The sequence below is a fragment of the Rattus norvegicus genome, chromosome 6 (genome assembly GCF_021556685.1).
Source record: "Rattus norvegicus strain SHRSP/BbbUtx chromosome 6, alternate assembly SHRSP_T2T, whole genome shotgun sequence".
In the NCBI taxonomy this organism is placed as follows: Eukaryota; Metazoa; Chordata; class Mammalia; order Rodentia; family Muridae; genus Rattus; species Rattus norvegicus.
The window spans coordinates 33512401-33524560 of NC_141539.1; the positions used below are offsets into that span (position 1 = coordinate 33512401).

Genomic DNA, 12160 nt, shown 5'->3' on the forward strand with positions numbered 1-12160 from the left:
ACAGTCAATGTGCAAAGTATGATGCTTTTTTCCTCAATATGTAGCTCAGTTTGACCTTGAATTTGCTTATGTAGCTAGACTGGCTTTTAACTGGTGATACTCCTGCTGTGTGTGCTGTGTGAGTGTACATACTTGAGTGCACACACACACACACACACACATACACACACACACAGCACACACACACGGAAGATGAAGAGAAGTCTGTGTATGTCATATAGATAATATTACATAGTTTTATCGGTATTGTTTTGCTATCTTGTGTGACTATCTTAATAATATAAATTTAAAAATCCCATACTTTATGTAACATCTAAAACAAGAAAGTACAATGACTCTTTTTTTTTTTTTTCTTTTTTTCGGAGCTGGGGACCGAACCCAGGGCCTTGCGCTTGCTAGGACAATGACTCTTAAGTACTAAAAACTTATTCCATTTGGAACTTCTTACTTTATAGTTATATATTTTAATGCTGTCCAAGTTAATAGGATTTAAAAATAATCACTAAGGAAATATATGTTAAGGGAGTGTAGAAACAACTGCAGAAGGAGCTCACTTCTAGAATTCCTTGGGAACTACTTAACCAGGCTGTAGTCTTTTAAAGGGTCTCTTCATAGTAAACTTGAGTTAAATTTTGAATAAAACAAGCATTCTGGGATGGCAAGATGGCGCAGCAGCAAAGGCCCTTGCTGTCACGATCAAGGCTGACCTCGCCTTTACTTTGCACATCTGATACTCCTGTCTCTACCTTCTGGGATCACCAGCATATATCACCATGATCAGTTCTATGTGCTGCTAGAGATGGAACCCAGGACATTATACATGTGAGACGGGCACTCTGCCAGCTGCACTTCATCCCTATTTGCTGTTATTTCTTGCTTTTTTTAATACTGCAAAACTTTGTTACAAATAAGATCTGGGGAAATCCCTGATCCTATCCAATGCATTAACAACCACAGAGAGCACGGCAGGTTGTTCTTTTAAAAGATCCCATTGAAAATAGTAAAAAGTGGCAGTCCTAGGCTTAGTTGCACTCCTGAGGGAGTGAAACCCTCACACAGCTAGCTGGATCTGAAAGGTTACTGAACCATCCAGAATTTAAAGCTTCATTCCCACACTGAACAGGGAGGAAGAACACTTTTATGGTCCAGCCAGGGTAAACTATCTCTATCCTTTTCATCACAAAATGGACAACTTTGAATGCAAAAGTGAACTCTAATTTCACTTATGTGTGGTTATATGTGGTTAACCTTTCAGTGAGAGTAGCTAATGGGTAGTCATTAACCCAGGTGCCACAGAAGTTAGAAAAGTTCTGCTCAGTGAAGGAAATAGGGCAGGTGGATCATCAGAGAGTTCGTTTGTCAGAGAGCTCAGGTTACCCACCATATGTACTCCTTTCGCTCTGACCTGGAGTAAGGGTATGCATGCTACAGGTTATAGAAGATGCATTAACAAGGCCAGGATCTAATAGAGGAAGCATGAAGAACTTTCCTCATAACCAGAGATCAATCCAAAGGCACACACAGGGTCTCATGCTCAACTTGGAATTTGCAGATTTAGGCTGTTTCTGTGCTGTCATTTCTAGCCTTTTAATTTTATATGGGTACTGGGAAATGAACCTGGGCCCCTCTGCTTGCAAGCACAGTGCCAATTAAACCATCTCTCCAGCCTTGGTATTATTTCTCTGATCAACAAGCTTTGTTAAAAATAACATTACCAACTATCAAACATTCAATTGACTCCCCAAAACAGGGATATGGACGCAGCTCAAAAGGACACTGCAGGGGAGAAGACAACTACTGAGAGTGAGGCCAACCTGGGCTACTCCGAAGGAGTTTGTCTCAAAACCACAGCAAGAGCCCCCAACAAAAGCCCAAAGAACGAAACAAAAATCAGTGAAGTAAGAAAAATGGAGAGAGAGAATAAAAAAAAAGTCTCGAGCTGAAAGGACAGCAGAAGCCCGAGGAGCGGGAGAGCAGACTCATGAAGTCTAAGGACAAAGCACAGATGGACACAAGCGGGTGCCCAACTCAACTAAATTAAGGCAGGAGATTCTCCTGAACGCGCTTCTCAGAAGAGGATCAGAGCAACCCTGAGGAACAGGACACGGGTTGTTGCTGGGACAATTAAAGGACAATGAACAGCTGCCACCAGACCTCTGCCCTGATGCAGCTGACTCTGGAATGTGCCCATGGATTAGGGTGGTGAGTCTGTGACTCATGGTAGAAGTTCAGCCCAGGGAGTCTCCTGTGGGTGCCAGGGCTGCCACAAGGAGGCTGCTGTTGCAGACCTCTATTCCCTCTCGGCAACTGAGAGATGAGGCCTCTCTGGTCAGAATCTATGTTCACTGCCAGGAAAAGAGCTTCCTACTTTAGCTAAAGAAACATGCTAGCTACCAGAATTTTCAAATTCCAAGTCTTCCAGTGCACACTGAGAGGCAGTAAAAGTTTACCACTCAAGCAGTGTCAACAGCAGCAGAAAGAAGACAAACAAATTTAGTAATGAAAGAAACTTAGAAAAAAAAGTACTAGTACAGAAATGGATCGACCATGAAGTAGCTACAATAGTCGTCTGGATTTGCACAGCTTCCTCCATCCAGTAGAATGCTACTGTTGAGTGAGGTCTGACAGAGCAGAGACTGGTAGGCAGGGTGCCCAGGCCCCTCCAATGTGAACTCAGTACTTTGTTTTCTATTCTCACACACTTGGGAGAGACCCCCATCCTCACCCCACCCCCACCCCCAGTTTGGGCGTTGACCCTCTTAGGAAGACAAGACAACCTCAGGAGGAGGTTCTGGAGTCAGTGGAAATCTAACCAAGTCACAAAGCTCTTTGGGGCCAGGAGTGGGTCCTAGTATTCAAAGATGGGAAGCTACTAAAGTGGATGTAGCTATGACGGGGACAAGCAGAAGTGGCTCTCAGTGCACATCAGCAGCAGGAGCAGACAGGACTCACAAGTTCAGCATGCTGCTACCACCTAAGACCTGTTTGATCAACCCTGGCATTGGAGGGCCTTCTAATGGGAGAAAGGAGCTTCTTTAATTCTCCTTTCAAAGTATTTTACTTTTATGTATATGAATGTTAGCCTGCACACAATACATGTACCATATGCATGCCTGGTACGTGTGGAGGCCAGAGGAAGGCAGCAGCTGAGCCCTGACATTGGAGTTACTGACTGTTGGAGGCTGTGAACTTGGAGTCTCTGGAGAAGCACAAGTGCTCTTCATTACTGAGCCATCTCTCCAGCTCTGACTTCTCCAGTTCTTCATTGTCATTCATAACTTCTCAGTATTTTTAGTACTGCTTTACTTTATTTTAAAAAGAATCTTTTGTTTTTTCTTCTAAAATTATTTAATTTCATTTACATGTTTTTTCTTTTATTTTATACGTGGACATTTACCAGCAGAGCGGGGGTTGCAGTGACACTTCCCTTAGTCCAGGTGAGCTGCACTACAGAGGCTTTTTGCTCACACTTCTTCCTCTTCTGTCCTCTTCCCTTTCCTGGCTCCCTCCTTGACTGAGCTGTTTTATTCGCCTACCATGAATTCTTAACCTCATAGTTTATTTTATATTACTTTTGCACTTTCTTCTAGTAACTGTGGCTTGTTTTTTCTTTTCTATCATATTTGTTTTTCTTCACTACTTTATGTAAAGGAGTTTCTACCTCCATTTTCTTCTCTTTTGAAAAGTAGTGTAATCCGCTGGTGACAAACTCCTGGCTGGCCCTGGAGACAGGTGCTGGCTGTTTTGTTTGTTCTTCCATCACTTTTACATCCTTTTCACCTTTGTTTATTTTAAGTGATATTGGGTATAGAAATTAGCAGTTTTTGGTTATTCATTTGATATCCTGTGTCATTTTCCTTTGTTTTAAAGTTTTATTTTATCACTGGTTCTAATTGTTTTCAGGTAATTTGATATGATGTCTTTCCCCCTTTTCCGTTGTTCATAGCATATGCCATTTCCCCCTCTCATTTCGGGTTCCTCCTACCTCCGCCTACTTGGTAAATGTCTCCAAGAAAACACTGGGCTGTCTCGGCTTGCTGGGAGGCAGAGGGGGGAGTTTGAGGCCAGTCTGGTGGATATCAGCACGGTCCCAGAGTAAGACTGTCTCAGAACCACAAGACGGAACAAGATCAAATCAGTCCTTTCTACCTCACAAACAGAGCTAAGCGAGGTTGGTTGTAGAGCTGGCCTTCTGTGTTGCTTTCTCAGAGACCATGATGCCACACTGCAGTGTGAAAAGAACGATTTCATGTGTCTATTCATTCCCCAGGGTTTATAGGGGAAGAGCTGTCTAGAGTCCACCACTGCTATAATGCTTGGAAGCCCTTTAACTACAACACAGCCTCATTTAGCTTCTTCTAATATTACTTTTGGAAACCAGTTTACTACATGCAATTCTTATCCCTTTCTCTCTCTTTTTTCCCCTCTTTCTTTTTTCTTCTTTCTTCCTTTTTATTTGCTTGTTTGCTTGCTTGAAGCAGGGTCTCACTATGAAGTCCTGGTTGACCTAGAACTCATTGTAGAGACCGGGCTGGCCTCAAACTCAGAGATCCAGCTGCCTCTGCCTCCTAAGTGCTGGGAATAAAGGAGTGTGACACTGTCTGCTGTTCTGCTTCCTTTTACAAGCAGGTCTTTATTAAAGTTGTGATAGTCTCTGGCTCTATCTTCTCAGTCAGTGCTCCTGTACTGCTCACTGGGTAAGCTCAGTGCAAGTTTTCTCAGTTCTAGAAGCCGTCTCTGTGTTGGTCAGGTGGCTTCTGCACACAGTGAAAAGGGTCTTTTTTTTTATTTATCCACGTCTTACATCTTCTTTCTGGGCATTCAGTGTCTCCTGAGAAAACCTCTCCATTCTCTCACACTTGATAGGGAAGAGGAACAGGAGTTCTAATAAATTAATGCATAGATTTTTATTTTACCTATTTATTTAGTCCCATGTCTTACTGGATTCCCACCTGGGCTAGATTCTGGAGGCTTTCAATTTCAGTTACCAGAAACTTTGATTTCAAACATTTATTTATTATTATTTGTTTTTTAGGGTCTTATGCAGCTCAGGGTAGTTTCCATATCACCATGCAGCTGAGGATGACCTTGAATCCCAGATCTGTACCTCTCCACTGCTAGAATTACAGGCATGAGTTACAGTGCCCAGTTCAGCCATTTCATCAAAATTCTACTTTGTATCTCAAACAGGGTAAGACTTGGAAATTCATTTCTTTATTAATAAATGGAATGTAAAGCTTGAACTTAGCCTTCTGACTCCTCCTCTAGAGGTCCTGACTTCTGAAAGGTCCAGTGAGAAGGAAGTAAGTGAAGACCCATGTTGGAACCCATTCGACAAGAGGAGAGGATGGAAGAATTCTAGAACATTCCAGAGGTTTGCTTCACTTTCAAGGTCACACAGTGGTTTTATCATTAATTTTTTTTTCTAATTTTGAAATCTGATATGTGAAAAAAAGATTGCAAATTCCATGAATTGCAAGTATTATAATATTAGTCTATTTTATTTAGAAGAATGCTAATCAGTAGTGACATATTTTAACACTGTGGTCTCCTAAATAATATTCCATGAAAATCTCATTCTATGTGGTAATGCATATTACTTGAGAAAAGCAATTCTATAATATAGAGAATTTCAGAAATGCTTGTTAAAGAAATATGAATTGATTTCTCTAATTTAAAACCATCTGGAAACTTTAATAGCCAAGTAAAATTTCATCAGGAAATAATGGGCATGCAGTAGTTGTTTAGGGTATTTTGAAACAGAATCTCTTCTTTTTATAATTTATAAAACTATTATATTTTTGGTTGTGAGTCTAGCCTTTAATGGCTGAGCCATCTCTCCAGCCCGTCACACTCTTTCATGATAAAAGTCTTGGAAAGGTCAGGAATTCAAGGTCCATACCTAAACACAGTAAAAGCCATATACAGCAAACTAGTATCCAACATCAAACCAAACGGAGAGAAACTTGAAGCAACCCCACTAAAAACAGGGACTAGACAAGGCTGTCCACTCTTTCCCTACCTATTCAACAAAGTACTTGAAGTCCTAGCCAGAAAAATTGAACAACAAATGAGGTCAAAGGGATACAAATTGGAAAGGAAGAAGTCAAAATATCACTATTTGCAGAGGATATGATAGTATATTTAAGTGACCCCAAAAGTTCCACCAGAGAACGACTAAGCCTGATAAACACCTTCAGCAAAGTGGTTGGATATAAAATTAACTCAAATAAATCAGTAGCCTTCCTCTATTTAAAGGATAAACAGGCTGAGAAGGAAATTAGGAAAGTGACACCCTTCATAATAGTCATGAGTAATATAAAATACCTTGGTGTGACTCTAACCAAGCAAGTGAAAAATCTGTATGACAAGAACTTCAAGTCTCCTAAGAAAGAAGTTGAAAAAGATCTCAGAAAATGGAAAGACCTTCCATGCTCATGGATTGGCGGGATTAATATAGTGAAAAAGGCCATCTTGCCAAAAGCAATCTACAGATTCAATACAATCCCCATCAAAATTCCAATTTAATTCTTCATAGAGTTAGAAAGAGCAATCTGCAGATTAATTAGGAAAAGCAAAAAACCCAGGATAGTGAAAACTACTCTCAGCAATAAAAGAACTTCTGGGGGAATCACCATCTCTGACCTCAAGCTGTATTACAGAGCAATAGTGATAAAAACTGTATGGTATTGGTATAGAGGCAGGCAGGTAGATCAATGGAATAGAATTGAAGACCCAGAAATGAACCTGCACACCTATGGTCACTTGATCTTTGACAAAGGAGCTAAAACTATCCAATGGAAAAAAGATAGCATTTTCAACAAATGGTGCTGGTTCAACTGGAGGTCAGCATGTAGAAGAATGCAAATTGATCCATTCTTACTGCCTTGTGCAAAGCTCAAGTCCAAGTGGATCAAAGACCTCCACAAAAAACAAGAAACACTGAAACTAATAGAAAAGAAAGTGGGGAAGAGTCTTGAACACATGGGTACAGGGGAAAATTTCTTAATAGAACACCAGTGGCTTATGCTCTAAGATCAAGAATCGACAAATGGGACCTCATAAAATTACAAAGCTTCTGTAAGGCAAAGGGCACTGTCATCAGGACAAAATGGCAACCAATAGATTGGGAAAATATCTTTACCAATCCTATATCTGATAGAGGGCTAATATTCAAAATATACAAAGAACTAAAGAAGTTAGACTCCGGAGAGTCAAATAACCCTATGAAAAATGGGGTACAGAGCTAAATAGAATTGTTAGCTGAGGAATGCTGAATGGTTGAGAAGCACCTAAAGAAATGTTTAACATCCGTAGTCTTTGGGGAAATGCAAATCAAAACAACCCTGAGATTCTACCTCACACTAGTCAGAATGGCTAAGATCAAAAACTCAGGTGACAACAGATGCTGGCTGGCGAGGATGTGGAGAAAGAGGAACACTCCTCCATTGTTGGTGGGATTAAAGCCTGGTACAACCATTCTGGAAATCTGTCTGGAGATTCCTCAGAAAACTGGACATAGTACTACCTGAGGACCCAGGTATACCATTCCTGGGCACACACCCAAAAAATGCTCCATTATGTTCATAGCAGCCTTATTTATAATAGCCAGAAGCTGGAAAGAACCCAGATGTCCTTCAACAGAAGAATGGATACAGAAAATGTGGTACATCTACACAATGGAGTACTACTCAGCTATTAGAAAAAATGACTTCATGAAATTCTTAGGCAAATGGATGGAACTAGAAAATATCATTCTGAGTGAGGTAACCCAGTCACAAAAGAACACAAATGGTATGTACTCACTGATAAGTGGATATTAGCCCAAAAGCTTGGAATACCTAAGAAAAAATTCACAGATCATATGAAGCCCAAGAAGATGGAAACTAAAATGTGGATGCTTCATTCCTTCTTAGAAGGGAGAACAAAATACTCACAGGAGGAAATACAAGGACAAAGAGTGGAGCAGGGACTAAAGACAAGGTCATCCAGCCAGAAGCTGGAAAGAAGCCAGATGCCCTTCAACAGAGGAATGGATACAGAAAATGTGGTACATCTACACAATGGAATATTACTCAGCTATCAAAAACAACGAGTTTATGAAATTCGTAGGCAAATGGTTGGAACTGGAAAATATCATCCTGAGTGAGCTAACCCAATCACAGAAAAACACACATGGTATGCACTCATTGATAAGTGGCTATTAGCCCAAATGCTTGAATTACCCTAGATGCGTAGAACAAATGAAACTCAAGACGGATGATCAAAATGTGAATGCTTCACTCCTTCTTTAAATGAGGAAAAAGAATACCCTTGGCAGGGAAGGGAGAGGCAAAGATTAAAACAGAGACTGAAGGAACACCCATTCAGAGCCTGCCCCACATGTGGCCCATACATATACAGCCACCCAATTAGACAAGATGGATGAAGCAAAGAAGTGCAGACCGACAGGAGCCGGATGTAGATCGCTCCTGAGAGACACAGCCAGAATACAGCAAATACAGAGGCGAATGCCAGCAGCAAACCACTGAACTGAGACTAGGACCCCCGTTGAAGGAATCAGAGAAAGAACTGGAAGAGCTTGAAGGGGCTCGAGACCCCATATGTACAACAATGCCAAGCAACCAGAGCTTCCAGGGACTAAGCCACTACCTAAAGACTATACATGGACTGACCCTGGACTCTGACCTCATAGGTAGCAATGAATATCCTAGTAAGAGCACCAGTGGAAGGGGAAGCCCTGGGTCCTGCTAAGACTGAACCCCCAGTGAACTAGATTGTTGGGGGGAGGGCGGCAATGGGGGGAGGATGGGGAGGGGAACACCCATAAGGAAGGGGAGGGGGGAGGGGGATGTTTGCCCGGAAACCGGGAAAGGGAATAACACTCGAAATGTATATAAGAAATACTCAAGTTAAAAAAAAAAAAAAAAAAAGACAAGGTCATCCAGAGACTGCCTTACCTGGGGATCCATTCCATATGCAGCCACCAACCTCAGTCACTATTGCTGATACCAAGAAGTGCTTACTGACAGGAGCCAGATATGGGTGTCTTCTGAGAGGTTCTGCCAGAGCCCTACTGATACAGATGAGGATGCTTGCAGCTAACCATTGGACTGAACAAGGAGTCCCCAATGGAGGAGTTAGAGAAAAGACTAAAGGAACTGAAGGGGTTTGTAACACCATAGGAAGAACAACAATATCAACCAACCAAATCCCACCAGAGCTCCCAGGGACTAAACTACCAACCTAAGAATACACATGGAGTGACCCATGACTCCAGCCATAAATGTGGCAGAGGATGGCATTGTCCAGCATTAGTGGGAGGAGAAGCCCTTGGTCCTGTGAAGGCTCATTTCCACATTGTAGGGGAATGCCAAGATGTTGAGGTTGGAGTGGGTAGGTGGGAGTGGGAGCACCCTCATAGAAGCAGGGGGAGGGGGATGGGAACATGGGCAAGGGGGGGGAAAGGGGATAACATTTGAAATGTAAATACATAAAATATCCAAGAAAAATAAAATTATAAAAAAAGACTAACATTCAGGAGAGATATTTGAAAAACATGCTGTGACCCAATAGTGCATTTCTGAGTGTTGTTATGTGTACTCTGGGTAAGAACACAAACCACTCTCCTTACCACCAACCACTCACTGTAACAACAACTACAAAAGAAGGGGTTCTACTACATTAGAACTATCCAAGATTGGGTGTCTGCAATCCTCGTACTTAGAAATGAAGGTAGAAGGATTAGTGTTCATGCTCATTCTCAGCTACCAAGCGAAGTTTGAGACTACTCTGGGATTCATCAGGACTCAGTCTAAAAAAAATGCACGATCTAAAGACTAAAGACAACTGTTTCATGTTTAGAGTGGCATTGTGAAAAGATGTTTCATTCCTAACAGACAAAAGTGTTCTGCAATAATGGAGCAAGACAAAGGGTTAACCCACAGTCCAACTAAACACTTAAAGTGACTTGCTTCCCCCAGCACGTACTGTTCAGCCTGGGAGCAGATCTGGCAGGGGTGGGCTGAAGTGAAGCGGGCAGGATCTCCGACTTGATGTTCACACCGGGGACCGCACCATCCATTCTGTCTGTCTCACACAAGCCCGGCAACTGCGCTGCCTTCTCCAGTGTGGGCAATAACTGATCAAACTGGTCAAGGTCAGCTGAAAACTAAGAGGAGAAACAACAGTTAGAAGAAATGTGCTTTATGATTTCATCTGAGGGAATGTAGAACAAAGGTGTTTTCTTCAACTCTAGAAACCAAATTGGCAGAGACTGAATTAAGAAGAGATAGGAGTGAAACTTTATTGAAATTACATCTTCTGGTGCATGCCTAATCCTAGCACTCAGGAGGCAGAGACAGGGGGATCTCTGAGTTGAAGCCCACCTTGTTCTACAGAGCAAGTTACAGGATAGCCAGAGCTATACAAAGAAACTCTGACATAAAAAGCAAACAAAAACACATCAACAAAAAGAAGTTACATGATATCTATTCAACTAGGGAAAATCTAGACTATGACATAATAGTAATATTATACAGTAACATTTATATCTAGTATAGCTTGGTAGGAAGTATGGATATAAGAGAAGGATGGGCTGGAAAGATAAAAAGATGACATGCTATGATGCATCGTGGTGCTTTGTTTTTCTGTCTTAGCTTTCAAAATTCTGTAGTACAAATTTGTATTATATCTTTTTAAATATAAAAGGAAAATTTTTTTTAAAAAGTGTGAGAACTTCAAAGATCTCAGAAAACCCAAGAATTTCACAGACTAGAGAGTCTGTCTGAGGTTATAGATATAAAAAGAAAAAACTTTTAGAGTAGTAGTATACTACAGTACTGTGGGATAATTAATTAGCACAAATGTCAACCCATTTCTGTTTCACCATTTTATTGAACTAATTTTTCCTTTTAGATTGTGTAAGTAGAATTCCAAGTATGCCCTTTAATATCCCTTTATATGAACATGTCACAATGAAATTATCCATTCTCTGTAATGGAGTTTTGGGCTATTTCTAGTTTTTGGCTACTATAAGTAATGCTCTGTGAACAGTTTAAGCTTGTCTTTTATTACACATGTGTAAGAAGCACAAACCACATGGGAAAAATGGACAAATTCAACCATATTAAAATAAAATTTGCTTCATAAAAACCAAGACAAAACAAAGTAATGAGAACAACCCCCCCCCCCCCAATGAAACCACAAGACACAGTGCAGAGGACGCCTGCGACGTATAACCAGCAGTGGACCACTCCTCAGACACACGAGGGACACTTACACAGAGGCCAACAGACAGAGGACAGCAGATTTAAAAATGGCTAGACTGGGGCTGGGGATTTAGCTCAGTGGTAGAGCGCTTACCTAGGAAGCGCAAGGCCCTGGGTTCGGTCCCCAGCTCCGAAAAAAAAAAGAATCAAAAAAAAAAAAAAAATGGCTAGACTGGCAAGTTACAAAAGAAAGAAAGTATCTAAATGATCAATGGTCATTTATCAGAAAATGTAAAGTAAAACTATGAACTACTACATTATAGCTCCTAGAATGGTTTAATTTAAAAGACTGACAATACCAAGAACTACCAAGGATAGAGAACAAAGACAAGGAATGGGAAACAAAGACAAGTAGAGTGGGAAAACCACACACCTACTAACAATGAGTGTATGCACAATTTAGGATTATGCAATTCCACTTCTAAGTATAAACTCAACAGAAATGTGTACACATGGCCACTGAGACAGATGTATAAGCATATCTGATATACAGTAACATGATTTTATAAAGATATTTTAAATTTTAATTTTCAAGCTTGATAGTTTTAATATACCTAATGTTTAAGACTGTGTTTCTGCTTAAAAATATTAGTTTTATTGTATTAAAAATATGGGTCAAAACATACAAGTAAAGAGACACTGAAAATATAGAGAGCTTAGCCCAGGGTAGTTAAGAATGTTCCCAGGTATAGAATGTATTAAGGAAGAGAGATAGTTTAAGAGTCAGGGGAAAATTAAGCTGCTTCAGGAAATTCAAGGGCCTGAGCATTGAGTGTGACCCTTGTCTCCCAATGGAGAGTCCTAATAAGCTGCACTGTGAATGTGCCATTTAGTTGTAAAGGGCTCTCTACCTACATGACGTGAACGCTCTTAGAAGGAAAGGGTCTCTT

At 40.8% G+C, this 12160-nt stretch overlaps 1 protein-coding gene across 8 annotated transcripts in view; it reads right to left on the reverse strand.

Annotated features, from left to right (window-relative positions):
• Window positions 1-12160, reverse strand: part of Ncoa1 (nuclear receptor coactivator 1) — a 243930-nt gene that overhangs the window by 39846 nt on the left and 191924 nt on the right. For all 8 annotated transcript variants that reach the window (XM_087553090.1, XM_087553088.1, XM_087553093.1 and 5 more), the window contains exon 13: window positions 9991-10171. In XM_087553090.1, the coding sequence (XP_087409216.1) occupies window positions 9991-10171 (181 nt within the window). The remainder of the gene's footprint in view (window positions 1-9990; window positions 10172-12160) is intronic.